The 19,202-nt window shown below is 38.0% G+C and overlaps 1 protein-coding gene across 1 annotated transcript in view; it reads left to right on the top strand.

Moving 5' to 3' along the window:
- Window positions 1-818: 818 nt before the first annotated feature.
- DOK6 (docking protein 6) overlaps window positions 819-19,202 on the top strand; it is a gene marked incomplete at both ends in the record, with an annotated part of 260,265 nt that continues 241,881 nt past the window's right edge. The window contains one exon of the mRNA XM_082304009.1: window positions 819-884. Within this exon, the coding sequence (XP_082160135.1) occupies window positions 819-884 (66 nt within the window). The remainder of the gene's footprint in view (window positions 885-19,202) is intronic.

Here is a 19,202-nt window from a genome sequence, read left to right on the forward strand (position 1 = left end):
ATGTCTGTTTCATTGAGTTAGTTGTATTGACACAGTATTTCAATGTCTGGTGTCGGGCGTCTACGCGGCCTCCTGAATACACAGGCAGAAAAATGCTCTCCTGGGCCGTGTTTCCGAAGGGATCAGCCACCCGAGCGGGGGATGCCGCGGCCGCGGCCACGGCCACAGCGATCTGACAGCCTGGAGAACAGTGGGTAAAATCGCCAAGGCCGATGACAGCATCTGGCCTCAGCTCTGCGTCATGCCTGGGGGCGGCAGGGGGGGCTCGCCCCCCACCGGGATCAGGAGACCCGCGCCGCCCCCCCGGCGACACCAACCCGGGCGGCCCCGACCCCCGGCGGCGGGCAGAGCCGGCGCTGGAGGCGGGCTCCGCGGCCGCGGCGCCGGGGGCGGTGTCCCCGCTCCGCTCCGCCCGCCGCCCCGCCCGCCTCCCCGGCCGTAGGCGCGGGCAGCCGCGGAGCCGCCGCCGGGCGGAGCGGAGCGAAGCGGTGCGGTGCGGAGCGGGGCCGGCGGTCAGGGCGGCGGTGCGGGGGAAGCGAGGGGCCGGCGGAAGAGCGGAGCGGGCGGCCGCCACCCGCCCCCCCGGGGCGGCGCGGAAAGGAGCGGAGCGCGGCGTCCGCGGGAGGAGCGCGGAGCGGAGAGGAGAGCGGCGGCTGCCGCTGCCTGGATGCCAGAGGCGCCTCGGGAGCCGGCGGCCGGCGGCACCCGGGAGGGCCCGGGGGAGGAGGAGGAGGCGGCGGCGGCGGCGGCGGAGGAGGAGGAGGAGGAGGAGGAGGAGGACTCCGGGCGCGGAGGGGAGGAAGCAGGCAGCGCTGGCCATGGCCTCCAACTTTAACGATATAGTCAAGCAGGGCTACGTGAAAATCCGCAGCAGGAAGCTGGGGGTGAGTGAGCTCTCCCTTCGCCGGCCCTGCCCGGGGTGGGGGCGAGGCGCTGGCGGCCGCCTCGCCGGCCTGGGGGGCGGCGGTGCCCCGGGCCGGGGCCGCCAGCGCGGGGCGCGGCGACCTGCTGCTGCCGCTGCCGCCGCTCGGACTTTGCTCCCTTCTCCATAAGGGTCGGTGGGGATGCGCTGCCATTGCACCTCGAAGAGAGCCGGCTTCTCCCCTCTCTCTCTCCGGGAAGGCGCCGCTCCGCCCTTCCTTCTCAGCGAGCGCCTTCCAGAGTCACGGTCCGTGGAAAGCTGCACCCCGTCCCTCTGTCCTCCCCGAGTCCCACAGCCCAGGCCGGAGCAAACACCCTCCTTGGGCGTCCCTTCCCTCGCCGGCCCCTCGCCTTGCTGCCTTTGGCAGGGGCTTGGGTGGGGGGAGGAAGGCGCAGGCAGGGTCTGTGAAAACTTTGTGCACAGATTCTCCCTCCCTTCCTCCCTCTCCCGTTTTGGGAAAGGGATGTCTTCAATTAGGGCAAGGTATGAAAATATTGGAGGCTGGTACCAGAGCAGCCCACTAGTAACAGAAAAGCGGGGGGGCTGGTGCCCGAGGGCATGAGGGCGCTGGGGAAGGGGAGCCTGCAGCGGGCCGCGGGACAGACAGGGACGGAAGGGGGTGACAGCCGCATGGACGAAACGGCAGATGCAGAGGCTGACTGCAATCAAAACTAGAGGCCGCCTCTTAGCTGAGGGTAGCCCGGGATGCTCTACGAGGCTGAAGATAACACCGTGTTATCAGGTTGGCCATAGGCACTTTCCCTCATGGGGTACAGCAAGTCTTGAAAAGAGTGAAGTTGGAGCAGAGTGCGTGCAGGGGCCAGGATTTCCTAAACTTCAGATGCTTCCAGGACTCACCGGTTTGGTCTTTCTCATACCCTATGTGTGTGTGAGAATGACAAAGCTCAGGGGAGCTGGAAGCCCCAAGGCCTCTGCTGGCTTGCACACCTACTGATGTTGCCAACAATCCCAAAAGACCAGGGTCCCTGTGGGCTGGAGAGGAGGGCTGGGGTTCTTTCTGGGTTCACCTTCGTTTTTTTTCTCTGGGTGTGCAGAAAAGTGGAGAGTCCCTACCTGCTCTCCCCTCCTGGAAGGTGGGCAGCCTCCCCCCTCCTTCCCCTGAAACCTAACAGAGCAGGGGCTGTGTGAAATCTGCCCTAGTCCAAGTCGTGCTCTGCGAGCTTATCACAGTGCTAATATTTATCTCCTCCTCATCCCCCCCTTCTCCCTTCCCCCCAGATGCTGTACTTTGCTTGCAGACACAGTGTGCAGGATGGTGGGAGACTAATCATAAATTGACCTTTGGAGCACTTTGCTGCCTTGGCAGGGATGTTAATTCCAAAAGAGCACTGAGAATTTGGTCCAAATCCTTTAATAGTGGCAACTCCAAATGTTTGAGAGATGGTGTAAATCCAGAGAATGGATGCTATTATTAATAATTTTGCAACCCCAGAGTCACTCCATGCATCAGTCAAGCATTAGTCAATCTGAAGAAGCAATTTCTAAGCCTTAGTTTGTTTCTGCAGTCCTCTGCTTAACCTTTGCTCATCATTTTTTTTCCCAGCTCAGCAGTATTATTAGATGGGCCCAACACAAAGCAGTGAGATGATGGTTTCACATCACCTTGATGTTGGTAGTTGGAGGCAGAGTTAATCTATTTGATTTGCAAATCTATATTTAAAGGTATCTCAGAGTCCTTTAAGTGTGAAATTATGTATATGCATATCTCTATATATGAGAATACTTTTATATACCTACATGTATAGCGTATATGCAACAAATGTAGAGTTCATATTATAGTAATCTTGGATGATACTTGCTGCCTTGTGAAAATGAAATTATGAAGACTGATATTTCATTTCAGCATATCTTAAGTAGCTTGAATATCTTGTTTTGAAGACATTAATCTGATTTTTTGGGGCGGACTTATAACTGCATTTTTTTGGAATGGGTATTATTCATGGTCGGAATGATTATCATACTTCTACACCAAGCAGAAGTGAAACAGTTCATACAGTGTCTATGGAGGATTTTCTTCTACTGAAGAGGTGTGTGAGGGTGACAATTCAGACTACGCAGCCTCAGGCAGGTGGTAGTATAAGCTTAAATATGACATATGGGGATGCACATCTGAATAAATCTATGAAGTACAATGTAAAATGGATTATATTTTATAGAAAATAGCATCAAAATTCAAATGAGATATGATGGTTGAAAGGTATGAATATGTGTGTATATATCCATAGCTAATTGGATTCTGGTGGCTGAATTTCTAAATTAATGCAATTTTTATTCACCAAGTGAAACATTAAAGGTTTGTATTTTTTTCCCTTATGTCTATCTCCAAGTCCAAACCTTAATGAATTACACTAGAGCTGTCATAATGTAGGTGAATACATCAGTTTTCAGGGATATAAATGTCTGTTAACAAATTAATCTTTTTAACCTCCAAAAAAAACCTGAAAAGAGAGAAGAGAGCTATGGGTTCTCGAAAGTAAGGCTAAGATAATTTTGAAATATGTAAATAGAATTGTATCTCTTGCTGGTTATGTTTCATTTTTATACACTGGAAGTTATTAATTTTTTTTTTTTTTTGTCATAATAGTCTACATTCTTTGAATATTTTGCTGTCTTCTGAAAAGTAGATTGATTAGAACTTGGAGAGCTGAGGTGACTAATACCAATTTTAGTGCTGGACGTGGGCAATAAAACTAATTCTAATGTTTAGGCCGGTATCCAACTCATTACGGAAATTCTTCCAGTGCAGCTTTTATTCTGTCTTCTTTTGTGACTGAGGGAGCTCTGGCTCAAATAAAATAGAAGATACTTCAGTATAATGCAACCTGTGAAGTTCCAGGTAAAACTGAGTGACATAATACCGTAGAGCAAAATCAGATGGCATATTTAATTTTACTAAAAAAAAACCCCCAAAACAACAACAACAAAAAACCCCAAAAAACAAATGAACAACCTTTGATTTGGTGTGAACTTTCTGGTAGAATTTAGTTTTCCAAGAATTTAGTTTTCAGAAACCCAAGTCTTCTGATTGCCTCCTTTTATTAATTTTGTACTTTGTAAAAGAGAAACTCTTTATGAATGGTTTTTTTACAAGGTATCACGTTTACCTCTGATTTATTATAGCTATACCTTGCTTTAAGTACTTGTTACCCTGTCTACCTACTCCTCACATACATGTAAATTGGATTCGTAGTATGTGTGAGTGCTGTCTTCAGTCACAGAAGACGGACAAACGTCCATTCTGAACCAAGCATTCAGGACTTGGAGCTATTTTGCCATGAATTAGTGATTCTGGTCAGAAAGATTATCTGAAGTCAAAGATGAGGCCTAAGTCTTGATGGGAATACATGCCAAGAAGTACTGTGAGAATTTGCCCTTACTCTTTGTTTAGTGATAGCTGATCATCAAGACTTTTTGCCTTTCTTTCACCATAATCATAAAGTGCTCGTCTACCATTGGATTTACATCTTAATGCACTTCTATATATTTTCTGACAGTCCAGTATTTTCAAGTAGACCCCATTGTTCTGATATCTTTGTTGTTAAAGTAGCTTCTTTCGACATAGGGTTAAATAGTCACCTTGCCAAAATGAGGAGCTTTACCAGTCTCTCTGTTGTTGTTGGAATCTGACATCTGCCTCCATTGGGAAGATAATGGTTTCTGCCATGGAGGTGTCAGGCCATGAAGAGACATCCAGTCAGTTAGACCACTTAGCCTATGTCCTTACTTTTGTTAAGCATGAGCTGTATATAAAACATTTCTAAAGTGCCTTGAAATTTTAAATATATATTAAAGCCTATGTAGTAGACAATCTCACATGTATACATGACATCTTCATCGAGGTATCACAAGTATCTTTGAGACTTAGAAACTGTAGTCAGTGAGGATAACTGTAATTAAAACATATTTTTAAAGTCTGTTTCTCTGCAGCCTAAATATGCCTTTCTTTTCAGTGCTCTGGCATTCCTGTGCTGTTTGATATTTTGCTTTTCTCTTATACTACATAAAGAAAATACCTCATTCTTGCGGCCATTACATTTGACCTGTGCGACCCTCCTTTGAAATAAATTTGATTGTAATGTGGTGTGCTGTTCAGATCAGAATAGGTCATTTATGTAGCATGGAACAGGACTGTGCTGCCTTTGTTCTTTTGGAATCTTTCATACTTGTGTCGCATTAAAATTCATATGACACAATTTTGTACTGTGCTGGCTGTGCTTATAGGCTGAAACTTTCTTGTAGCAGGTTGAATCCCTTTGTTGCCTCCTAATAAACTAAGCTGCGAGGATTTCATGCCTTGTTGAAGTGCTGTTTCTTAGAAGAAAAACAATTTGATGTCACGTTAGGAAGTCTAATTAAAAACCAGCACTCTGTCACTTCGATAGTCTTGTTTGACCCATATCAACCTTCGAAGTCATAATCTTTTTGTTTGTTTGTTTGTTTGTTTTTGTCTTTTTTTTTTTTTTTGCATGCCTTGGCCACAGAACAAAAGCATCCTATCTAACAGAAATTTTCACTCGGTTGGTGAATAAATACTGATTTTTTTTTTAATGTGTTTCCACATACCAAGTAGAATTATTTCCTGAGTGGTTCAGCTTATACTCTAATACTGCTATCTGAAGAGAAAATTGTACCTGCCAGTCAGTCTTGATTGAGTAATAAATAACAGGTTGCTCTTAGTCACGAAATGAAAAGTTTTACCATATAAAACCCCCTATTTTTAGCCATACTTTTAGATCAGTACAGGTACCTTTTCTGGAAATGAACATAGTGTTTCTTCTTCTGCTGTTAACTCTGTCTTCAATCAATCAGCCCTAACAATGCTATGAATACAAACCTCTGATTCCATTATGGTTCCTTTTGCAATAGTGCAGTACGTGTGTTAGAAAATCCTAACATTTAATTGATATTGTGTATGTATTTAGGGTGAAGAAAGCAAAGGGATCTGCAAAACGTCCTGAGTTTGAGATTACGCTGAATGATGGCAGCGGCTTTGTGGGTCATGATGAATACAGAGGGCAGAGTCAAGGTTCTTCTGTTTCTTTGAGTTGCCCTAGCATATTCTACGAAACAAACAAACAAGTGAAAAAACTCAAGCAAATAGTGCAGACTGGAATGGATATACTTTTCATAGATTATTTAATGTTATTATCTATGCGAAATCTGCTCAGCCTGTTTGAAGGCACCAAGTTTGCTGTTTATAAGTGCATCCTGATGAATGACCTCAACTATGAATTACATAAATGATGAAAATGATTCAAATGAAACTTTAAAAACTTAACTCCTATCTATAATGAATTTATTTTAATTTTAATAAAGCTCCAGACTGACAGGATTTAGATGCCGGATTCCTTCCATGTAAAGGAGTTCCTTTTTCACGCTAGTTCTAGACAATCTGAGATACAGAATTAAAAGGATTTCACTGTAATCCATTAAAGAATCTAGTCACATTTACTACTTAATACTGAAAGTATCATTTAAAATACCAATAATTACTGTTTTCAGTACTTTTTCTTGCTACAGTTACATGAATGGATTTGAAAAATTAAATGGAAAATATATGGATTTCCAATTTGGTCATTGTGGAAAGAACAATAATTTTGAGCTTTTCACCAGGTCTTATTGATTAAGCATATTGTGCAGGAAATGGGAAGAAATACATTGCAGTCATTGTAAACAAGAACAAAACGTCCAAAAATTTTTTATGCTAATCTTTGTGTTTAAAGACACTTGTGAGTCAGGCTTGTGTTAGGCATTTCTGAGTTGCTGTTTCCCAGTTGCTTTTCTTGATGTACTTTACCACCTCTTAATTCTCAAGAGGCCTGATAGCCAAAGGTCTATTAATTTTGTAATGGATGACACTTATTTAAAGGGACAAATAGTTTCTCTTTTGCAGATAGCATATCACATCCATGTTATCAATGGATTATAGATGCTTCTATTTTTACTCTTGTGTGTAATATCATTAGCTTCAGTGAGATTATACCTTAGCTGTATGATGATTACACAAAGAAGTGTTTGTAGACTTGACCTCTTTCACTTACATATTGTGAGATGGTAAAATTTTATTGAGAGTTTGTTTGTATCTATCTCCTGTGAGGTGATGGCCTTTTGGTTTTTCATTTAGGAGTCTGTCATTTTTGTCCTACGATGGACATTAAAGACCTGATGAAAAGACCCTGAAGTCAATTTAAAGGAACCCATTAACTTTGGTGGCTTTGGTTCAGAGTCCAGGAGAGAGCATTAGCTGCATGCATAGAACATGAAAATCCTTATTGTAAAATGCTCTTCAAACCCTACTCAAAGGAGTTGTCCTTTCTCAAATCAGTAATTATGGAAGGAACATTTTATATGAATCCTTGAAATACACAAAGAATTATTCATGTCATTCCAGTAGTGAGTTTTCTTCCTAGTTTTTTAGAAATAATCTCGCCTTGAATCATTCATTCAGATTTTTGCAAGCAGTGCAAAATGCTTTATAGCGGTTGCCTGGCAACAACATATTCAGGCAACAGCATATGTGAATCAGTTGTTAGTTATACATTTATATATATGATTATGTATAGGGAATACATTTTAGATAGGTACTAATGAGAAATTTCTAAAAAAGCATGCTATGAAATGCTCTTTTTTTTTTTTTTTTTAAGACAAATAAAAGGGTTTGGGTCTACATTGTCCTGGAAAGTTTGTCTTTTGTTTTAGCTTGTGTAAAAGATCTGCTAGTTGCACAGCTTTTCGCAAATGTCATGATATAATTAATATAGTTGTATGCAGTCATAGCAAGCAATGTAAAATATTCTCTTTGTTGAATGTGAAAAATACTTTAAGATGTATGGATGCTGTTTCATATCCTTAAATTAATGTAGTAAACCAAAATGTGGGTACTTTACTGTATACTGTAGCAATTCAGATCTGTTCTATTTAGAATAATAATCGTAAACGTTGTGCTGCATTTTATGGTTTTGATCTCTTCAACTTGCAATGCAGCTCTAAGAATCAAAAATATATTAGTGTATTATTGTCATTAATCATAGTTCTGTTGAAGACTTTTTTCCAGAGAAAATACACAGTTCAACTCTAAATACTGTGAAATTTCTTTAGTAAGGTCAACAAAGATAAAAAAGGAAGTCTTTTAATCTTGCTGAGAAAGTTTGTATACAGTAGGACAAAATTGCAAACTTATAAAGAAGAGTTGATGGAGAGTAGGGTTTGCTGTAACTGTATCTTAGCACTTTCGTGTCACATAAATGCTTTATATTAATATTTTTTTACTATTCAGAATACCTACCCATGCATCATGTCTAAGAAGAAAATTTGACTGATTGTTTAGTGCAACTAGCAAACCACTAGAACTGAAAACCTGGTACAAGTCAAGAGATTTCCAAATAGTGAGATTTTCAGCTGGTTGGAGAATTGGATCTGCTGACTCCAGGAGTACTCTTTCTGACTAGAACAGGCAGACTCTTGTTCAGAAAGCTGGGACTAAAACTGTGAAGAGTTTTGAAGATGAATGTTAATATTGAGTTCTACTTAGAAATTAAGGAAAAAAATAATGCAATCTGTAAGGTACTGATGAAATATACTTCCTTTCTGTGAACTCCACCACAAAATAATTTTGCAGCTTTTTAACAATTGTAATGTGTGAAACATGTCATTGCCATCATACTGAGAGGTTAAAAGACCATGCAAATGGAGCCTCAGAGGAATTACTGTTCACTTCAGATGCACATAAATTAGGAAGATAATTAATGAAAGTGTGTAAATCTTTTAAAAGATTGATCCTATTTCTCTCTGTTGTTTAGCTGCCAAACTGGGCCTCATCATCTCCAGCTTATCTGGACTGAACTTTGGAAAGGTTGTATTCATTAACGTGTCAGTAAGGAATTAGAAACACATAACATTGACTAGATCTGGGGAAAAAAGTTACACACTGTCTGCCTACAGGAGGAAAGGCTCTTCAGCGTGTTTCCCCTACCTGTTCATTACAAAAAGAATAGCAAAGTTTTTAATAGCAAAAATTTTTCACTGATGTAGAACCAAATTAGGGCCATTTCTGAGCAGGAAGCTCATGGTACTTCTAATACTGTCTGTTCTTTGTCCTTGGGATATTTTTTTAAATGCTGTTGCTCCGGTGTCCGCTGCCTTCAGAGTGAATTGGTATATTCTCTTTTCTCACGGAAGTGTTTAATTTTCCCACAAAGAGAAAAGAATATGTGAAGTCATACAAAATAATAATACAAAAGGGTTTTCTGAAGGAGTAGTCATAATTATTGTTTTGTACAGCACCTAGAAAGAGGAGACTACATTTGTGGTTGTCCTTTAGACGTTCTTATGATAAATATATTTATTATTATTGCTTTTATTTTTTGTTCTTATTTATCTGACTACTTGTAGAGAATGAAGTCTTTGATAAAGTATTTACCTGATGCAGTAAATGTATTATCTAGTTCAAAAGTGATGAGAGAATGTGAAAAAAAAATATATATATGTGACTTAACTAAGAATGGAGAAAACTTCCATTTTAACTGAAGTTGATATACTAAATTATTAACTGCTAGATTAGTATGATAATAATAAGGTACTTTCAAATGAAGGGGTTTTTTTTGCTGATGAAAGTAATTTTTGTTGATGCAGTTAGAATAGTAATACTTTCTCTGACTGGTAATTATTTTTCTTCTTGAAACTGTACTTTTAAGCTGTTTCTGTGAACACTTCAGCAGGATGTAGAGTTTCCATACAAGAGCAGAAAAAGAACAGGGATTTTTTGGCACAATGAAAGCAAGCTAGAGCTGTTCAGTGCGTGGTCCTTCCAGTTGCTAAACACGTTCAGATCTCTCTGACTTCTGTAGCAGGCACTGAAGGTCCTCAGCTTCTCATAAGATATCATTCTTAATGAATATCATTTTCTGCATCGATTTTGCAAGGCCAAATATTATGTTAGTCATATTGTGTATTTGTATATTAGTGCTTCTTGCTTTTAGGTTGCATGGTGTTTACCTCCTGTCTGAAAGAGATTGAGGCTTCACCTTGGATGGCTTAAGTTTCATATCTGAGAATAAATTTCTTGACTTTTGAGTATCAAAGAAGTATTTGTCACTTGGTATTATTATTATTCTCAAAGTTACATTTTTTTTTAACTCAATCCATGTATACTGTTACTGATAATCCTAAAAAGACTGATGCTTACAGAGATGCAAATACAAAAAGAAAAAAATTTTGTGAGGAGAAATGCAATGCTGCTTTTTGCCTTTCAAGAGAAAAACATTTCTCTGTGTGTGTATATATGTATATAAAAGAACAACAGCATCATAACAAAGCTAGAAGGTTAATTTTCCATAGTTGTAACAAGAGGGGTAGTAAAATAAAAGATATAAAAGATAGTAAAATAAAAGATATTTATCTGTAGTCCTTGATTCTTAAACTACAGTAAGGTTTTTGGAGCTCATTGCACTGTTGCTGTAATAACCTCTTTCTAGAAGATGGAAATCTTTGTGCTTACGTGTTGAACTGTATATGAGAAGAGTTAAATTTTAGTCTTTTTCAGAGATGTAATTTGTAATCTTGAGCACTTTGATTCATTCCAGCCTTATTCTCAATTATACTAAGCCCGCTGTTCACTACATAAATTAAATTTAAAGCTGCATTAAGGCCCCTTATACTGTCAGCATAGTGAAGAATGTTGTTAGTGTAAATGGGAAACAGGCTTTCTGAGCTTAAGTTTTCTGTCTGTAAAATGAGTATAATGTCTGTTCATCCACCTCTTCTTTATTTTGTCTGCTTCAGCTGTAAACTCTTGATAAATTCTCATTTTAGATATGTAGGTTGGCTAGCACTGATCATGGTCAAAACTTACTGGGTACTATGACTGTATAGAAAATATTGGAATAATTCAGAATTTATTTTTAATTGTTTGAGTTACAGAACCATGGAATGGTTGAGGTTGGAAGGGACCTCTGGAGGTCACTGGTCCAACCCCTCTGCTCAGGCAGGGTCACTGCCTATTTTAATGTTGTATGAAGACTATAATTCTTGGTTGGAAAATATGTTTCAGTGAATTCTTCTATGAAATGTCTCTTTTACATTCAGGATTTGTTCAGGTATCTGGGATATTTTAATTTTTATATATAAAGAAAATAAATATTTTGTGGGTTTTTTGGTTTTTGTTGTTGTTTTTGTTGTTTTTTCCCCCAGATCTTAGTGATAGAAATGATTGCTCATCAATTTTCATCTTAGAAACAGGTGTCATGGATAAAAAGGCAAGAAGTCTGAAGCTGATAACTTTGATAGGACTTACACCTCACTTTATTTGAGACACAATTGTAGCACAAAATCTAAAGTCTTGAATGGTTTCACTTTTAAAAGTAAGTATTGAAAATGTTAAAGGTACACTTATTCACAACTGGCAGACAAATTCTGAGAAGTGAATATGGTCCATGAGACAATTTCATAACTGCTAGGATTACTGGTCTGCAATTGTGGATGTAAATGTCTGAACGCAGACATGCAGAAATTAGCCATATTTGTCAAATGTATGTCACACAATGCAAAAAACCTTATTTTAAACTGGGGGAGGCGTTAGAGATGTTACTACATCATCTTTTTCCTTTCCTAGTGCAGCGTATCACTAGTCAGATTTTGAGAAGATATCAGTGTTTTCTCATCTCCAAATTTTATAAAAGGCATATTCTTCCACAAAACAATTTGGAAAACCCTTACCCTCTAGGCTTATGTGAAGCTTTCTGCTAAGTAATACTAATACCTAGCCTTAAGTTGTGCATTTTACCCATTAATATCTCAGAGCTCAGCACAGGGAGCATGGATTTGCGTGGTCCTATAAAGGAAGGTCTGTGGGACTTTGTGCAGGTTGTAGGATGAATCAGTTGAGTCTACTTGCAGTCTAGAGATGACAAAATGCATTGTTTCTTGAGGAAATCTGCCTACACTATATGTACAATAAAAAAGCACTACAGAAGCGTTTATTGAAAAGAAATGTATGAGGTTAAAAAAAACCCTAGTTAATCAAATTATGGTTTGTCCAGAATAGGAATGCTAGCATGAACACTTCCAGAAGATTTGTAACAGTAAGAATTGTCAGGGTACTGGTTTGCCTTTAATAAAAAAATAAATAAATAAATAAATAAAATTTTCTGCAGCCTTTTGAAATCACTGAAAGATTTGTATTCTCTTCAATAGGTCATAGCTCAAAGCAAAAGGTTGAAAGGATACCAGGTAACCTTTGCTAATATGATGCTTATTGGTTGAATATACTCTTAAGTTTACGCAGTGTCAACACACTTAGGCAGTAATGTATTTAATGAAACCCAGTTCCTTCATCATGTTACATTTTTCCAGTCATCGAATAATCCTGAGGTTTAGGTTTTTTTAATAATGAAAATTCTAATGTAGACCTATCCTAAAGAAGAATAAGAGAAAGGGAAGTATTAAAAATAGGCAAATATCCTACATTTTGTTGTAAATGCGAATGTCTGGATGAACTAGATCAGCTGTTTCTGGTGTACATAATCATTCCTTTCATTAGATTTCACTATTCTGTGTAAGTACATTTTTAATTGCTTCTGGCAAGTCATAAGATCAAACATTTTTGCAGGAAAATCTGTGCAACACGCAAAAAGTTTCTCAGCAGTAAATCTACATTTGCATGTAAATTTTAGTTGGTGTGAATTAGTGAAAGTGAGATTTACAAAAAGCAGGGTAAAAAATTCTAAGGTCTAACTTCCCTTATTGGAACAAAATCTCTGACAGCAGTTATTCCCAATAATGGCATGAGATTTATTAAATATATAAATATTAAAAATATAGCAGAAGGAATAAGGAGCAAAAGAAAGGAAGCAGACAGCTCTATTCTGATGTCATTGCAGATAAACAGGAATGGAATTATTTTTATGAGTTCTTAGCAAAGCAGAAGACTGCAGTTTTCTAAAGGTAGAATAGATATGTTAATGCAAAGGCTGTATTTCTAGAACATAAGCCATTGCACGGTACATGACTTGCCCAAGACCTAGAGGCCAAACAGGATATTGCTGGGTCACTACCATTTCAGAAGATTTAGGTTATTTTGATGAATTAGGTCTGAATGTCTGTAGAGGATCTTTAGAGATGACTGTTTTCAAATACTTCCTAGTCATTTGGGATGGAGACAACACTCCCAAATCATGAAAGGGAGCTGTAGCTAATGATAACAGCTTAGCAGCCAGGGGAGAACATTGGTTAAATCATCAGTTAGGCAGCTGAGGTGCTTCAAAAACTGAAGCCACACAATGAGACATAAGGAGGAATCTGTGGAGAAGCCATAGAATAGAGTTAGTTGAGATTTATGGGCAATGAGAGGAAAATTTATACTGGTGGGCCTTATACTGTACTTATTTGAGGATAAATGTTACTCTGGCAGCTTTTATACAATAATATACCTACAGTGTTTAGATGTATTGCTTTGGGATTTTTTGAACTGAAGGAGAAAATAGAAAAGTAAATGTTATTGGTAAATATTTTTGACATGATTTTGACATGATCATACCATAATGTAGTTTATGTCCTAAGAGAACCCAGAGGTTAAATACATTTCAAAATGATTTTGGAGGTGTATTTTCCAGAACTCTTGATGTCAGAAAATGATTTTTGCCTGGAACCTTTTTTTTTTTTTTTAGCTTTCCCCTCCTCTGAACAAACAAATCGGTCATTTCTGCTGTGTTTCTGTATAATGTTATTCTGTGGCTTATAGTCATTTCTCCCAAAAAGAAATATTCAAGGTGAATCTCTCCTCCACTGCAATCTGAACAAAATTGAGTTTAAAACTGTAGTGAAGTGATGCCTCTTGTTCGATTCTTCAGAATCCTGTTGGTTTTTTCCCCACCACCACCTTTATCTTACCTGAAACATTTCCTAGACCAGCCTGTAGATAAATAATTGATCTTCTAATAGCAAAATTAACACTTTTCCTTTCTGTAATCTGGAAATTACTAGAAAGAGTAAATACCTGTTCTCATCTAAACAAACAGATACACTTTCTAATATACTTGATTTATTTGTATTAATTAAAAAGGATTGAGCTAATGGGCCAAATATCTGTTTGTCAGTAGAAAAGCATATGAAGAAATACAACCTCCTTCGGTGTATGACAGGCTTTTCAGTCTAGGAAAATGTAAAAAGTTGTAAATGATATTGATTTTCATAGACCTGAGCTAACCGACAGTAGTGCCACAGCTGCGCTCTCGCTGATGCTCACGGCAGAGCCAAATGTACAGTAGATGAACTGAGTTAAACCAGGGGATTTGAAATGGGGAATGCTACTTGCTACTGTTTGAAGTCAACTTTAGAGATCTATAAAGCAAAGCATAGCTGCTTGCATAGCTCTTAGGATGATCATGACTGAAAGAGTGAAACTGGAAGAAGCTCAACTAGCAATACGTAATTACCAAGATCAGTAAGTTAGGCTTGCAGTGAATTTATGTTTAAATACAGAGGAAAGACCTCTGCTAAAGAGGGTCCCATCTGCCCTTGATTGTGCAAATATCTCTGGAAGTGTGTACGTTTGCAGGTGTTACACACCAGCCACAGGGCTCACCGTACAAGTGAAAATTTTGATCAAGTTTCGTTCAATTTTTTGTTACAGCAGTTTCATAAAGTAAAGTTCTATCAATCCCAGAAAATGGTATTAAAACCTAAACTGAATAGAGCAGTTCCTCATTTTCAAAATTCTTTTTCTGGGTAGATAAGTAATTTTAGGACTGCATTCCATGTAAATGGGATTTGTTCAGATTTCATGTTTCAGCTTTTCTTCAGAATCAGGAGGGTTAAAAAACTTAATTTCTGAAACCAAAACTGAAATGCTTGTGTAATATTTAGTCCTCAGGACCAGATGCCTTCGGCGTAGGCCTTTAATCCCTGTGCCCTAGTTACAGCAATTAAGGTTCATGAAATATAAATTTTTTTACATATTCATCTTGGTTTCCCCTTTTTTCTTCTGTTTCAAAATCAGTCTGAAATATTAATGATCATATTAAATGCACTCTGTTATGTGAATTGCTGTTAATATTGCATTCTACTTATCCTGACAGATGCAGTGAATGACATTTTCTAACATTTAGACTTAAATGTGCATTCTCCTGCTGAAGGAAATCTGACTTGCATAATATGGTTTCTTGTAGGCCTGCCTCTTTAGCTGCATATAGATAAAAAAGGTGCTGAAGATATGCAGCACTTTGGAAGACCACAGCTTATAATTGTTCATGATTTCTAGTGCTGCAGTGCAAATTAATCATTGTCGAACTGTGCTGGGGAGAATAGAAATGCCTAACAGCGTCCTGGTCCCTGCCAGAAAGAGCTTACACTCTAACATCTGAAATGTTAAAGCTGTCCTTCAGAGTCTCATGTTATTTTTTTCACTGAAATATTTCTCTTCATCCAAATTTATCATCCATTTCTGGCTATCATGTCTATGCAAATGGATTTCTCAATCTTAATTGTAACAGTTCCCTTCTCCCCCAAAACTGATGAAGAAACGGTCACTGATGTGAATAAAGTCCCCATCAGAGCACTTGTATTATACAGTTTTGTTGGGATCAGGGAAAGTGCTGGTAGGGGATGAGGGTACAAACAGAAGTGGAAAAACAATTTGCTTTAGATGGTTCAAACTGAAACCAATAAAAGAAGTGCTGTCTTGATAGCAACAGGTATAGCAATGCATAGATTGCACTTCACTTAGAGACAGTAGTCACTTTGGTGTCGATGTGAAAGCTCCCAAATGAAGAATTCACAGCCTTCTGGGGGGTTTGTTTTGTTTTTTAAGGCAGACGCATATGTCACTGTAAAACAACTATATCTACTTTAATGTGGCCAGAAAAGAGGCACTTAGCTGTTCCACTGCAAAAAGAATGAGTTAATAAACACGGTGCACAATCTGTCTCTGCTGTAGCTCTTGGCACACAACAGCTTTAATTGGTGGAAGCTATTGAGGCCTTAATTGCTGATTTTGCAGTACTGCCATGTTTACTGATAAGGTTTAATGCAAGCTAAAATTTGTTAACTAGAGAGAAACAGTCACGCTTGTGCGAAGAGTGTGAGGACAAACAGCAGGCTTTTCTGTAGCACCAAATGACAGTGAAGTATTTCAACACGTGGCATCATTAGATTTCCCCTTTCAGGCTAATGAAATGCCTTTCTTCAAGCAGAAGAGCAGGAAGAACATTTCTGAGTTATACATTATGCAGCTAGTACTGAAATAAGCCTATAGTTGAAGCGATAGCTGGATGTTCGCCTCGCTGATTTACATGACTCTTAAATATCTTTTTTTTGTCTCCTGGAGAAAGACAGATGCAACTGTTAGATTTGCATTGCATCAGGAGATCTAGGATTGAATTGCATATATAAAAGAAGAAACGCCAGTTGTGCCCACCAGCCAACAATTATCTACATCAGTAGATGTAGTAGTAGTATCTTCCTAATATTAAAGTTTAGGTTTAATATCAAAATTATTCACTAAGCAGTCATTTTATTCAGGTTTCTGAATATGACAAAAACTTTGCTGTCTGCCAAATTAATGGAGGACCATTGCATTTAAATTTAAAAAGGTTTAGTTCTTGAACTGAGATATCCTTACATGTTTATTTTTAATGCAGTATTATTACAGTGTAATACAGTAACTTTTTAAGCTACTAACCTGCTGTTTTATTTCTGAACTATAAGTTAAAATCATTATTTGTATTTGAGATTATATATAGTAGTAATATAAATGCCAAGCAATGTTATTATATGGCTGCTTATGTCCCAAAAGCTAAAAGGAAAAATAAATGGAAGTGTGCTTTGTACTTAACATATCACTCTGAAAGTGCCAGTTTTCTGTGTCTTAGCATGTTTTTCAGATACTGGATGCATAGCTTAGAGCAGAGGAAAATACTAGCTGAGTGAAAAGCAGATGCTACTGTGAACTCTAAATGAGTTTTTGTCTTCATGTTTGAAAAATACGTGACTGTATTCAAAGAGATTTTGTGTTTGCAGATGATTAAGTTCTATTTCATTTTGTTACTGAACATACTCTATCTTCAGTATATTCTGTAAGCCATATATGTCATCTCACACAGTTCATGAAATGTATATTAATCTACATAACCGAATGTGTATAGAAGAGCAGATAGTTGAAGTACCTTAGAACAGTGCTTTAATCCAATATTTATTAATGCTCAGAAGATGAGAAATAGGGCATGTTCATCAAGTGTACTAGGAAAACTGATAGTAATTAGTATTATATTGTTTCTCTGCAGTTTAAATGGAAAATATGTCAAATATACAGTAATTAATAGGTATTTCTATTTCAATTAATAGTCTGCTTTGATTGTAAATTTTCTCTACCCCTTAGACCAATTTTGGTTCAAACGGTATTCAGTTAAGTAAATTGTAACTCCATATGGGTCTGGGACAGTGTAAAATACTAGAAGTTGTATTACATGGTGTTTTAGATATATAACGGGGCAGTTTTCTTAAATACAGACAAGTGGTCAGTTTTGAGTTCCTTCAGTGCTCTGCATTCTCTGTAGTAGTCCATAATGTTGGGTAGTTCTAGCCTTGAAAGGCTGAGAAAGAGCAAAACAAGGCTTTCATCAGCAAGGTCATTGTGAAACAAAACTAACCTATATACACGATAGATGCAGTCCAAGTCCAAGTCAAGAATGGCTGTATCTCTCTCTGCTTTTAAAAATCTCAGAGGTTTGCAAGTTGAGCTCACAAGAATGATCTTCTTGCCAAACTGTTTGGCAAACTCATGTGGTTATCCACAGAATGGGTAGCATTTTTTTCTGTAAGCAATGTGATTCAGAGTCTATTATGTAGTATTTTTCTGTTACCCGCAGATGTGGCAAAATGAACCTAAATCCTGTTGATTTTATTCAAATTTGAACAACAAGATATTTCCAAGAAGAGTTACAGAAAATGCAAAATAATTTGTGGTGCCAAAGGTCTCTTTAACTCTCTATCTGCGTGCTTCATTGTGGGGTTAAAAAAAAAAGAAAAAGGAAAAAAAAAAGTTACTTACTTTCCTTCCTGTTGCCAAGAAAGTTACCAAAATGTATCTATCTGCAATGTTAACATAGGAAAGGGTCTTCAGTAAAAGTAGTGACAGCAGAATCATGAACTCTTTCCTCCGCCTTTTCCTTTTACTCCACTGAAGTGTGAAACAAAAAATATAAAACAATAAATTTTTAATAAGACAAACTGGAAAACAAACTACTATGTTCTTGACCTAGGTAGCACTGTTATAGAAATATAACTTGCATTTCATAATCATTTAATCTGGATGTGTGTGTTCACAATATTACATTCATAGTTCTATGTTTAATATTCTACCAGTAATTCTAAAAGCACATTTTTTTGCATGAACTTTATGAAGTAAATCACATATATGATGACTCTGCTGCATAGTACTTTACTTTTAATGGTCGTGTAAATTTATATTTTATCTCCTATTCCAATTCTTCTTTTCTTTGAGACCTTCTTCCCTTATATTTTAAGTAGTGATACAGAATTAAAATGTGGAGAATAGGGTTTTTGAAGCACAAAGTATTATTTGTTTTTGTCTTTCCATAGTGTATATTAGCTTACAGTAATTGTCCATCAAAAAAAAATTCGTGTTACTAGCAATCAGACTTCTGAAATATGCAATTTGTATTTTAAAGTGCATTAAAAATTGTGGAATAATGCACATTATTAATTGCTTATTATTCTATTATTTTGTCTTTTAAAAAGAGCACTACTGTGTCAAAATCAAAACATTAATTTTACAAGAGACAGAAATTCGTATTAAATCTTGAAGCACTAATCAGAAAGTACGAAATGCACTAGACTGGACTATCTCCTGTTTTACCTGAAGCCTAGTCATGTTGTAACCTTTGTGAATCTTGAAAGCATGTAAAAAATTCTTTTAGCTGCAAGACCTACTTTATCTAAATAAACGACTCTGAAGATTTAAAAGAACCAAGATATTAGTCTAAAATTCAGTCTGTTATGCTTCAGCTGTCCAGAACTTTTATTCGATTTACCAGGGGTTAACAAATTTCAAACTGACAGTTACCTTTTACAGTAATGATACACTCCTTTTATATTTGTTTTTTGCCTAATCTGAAATCAATGATGAAAGAAATAATTTACTATTATTTCTTTCTTCTCTTCAATCATTAGATGGCTCTAGATGGCTCTACCATGCCACTAACATGTTCTGATCATGGTGCTGCATTTGATTGAGGGTATTGGGGTG

The sequence above is a fragment of the Platalea leucorodia genome (assembly GCF_965183815.1).
Source record: "Platalea leucorodia genome assembly, chromosome: 1".
Lineage (NCBI taxonomy): Eukaryota > Metazoa > Chordata > Aves > Pelecaniformes > Threskiornithidae > Platalea > Platalea leucorodia.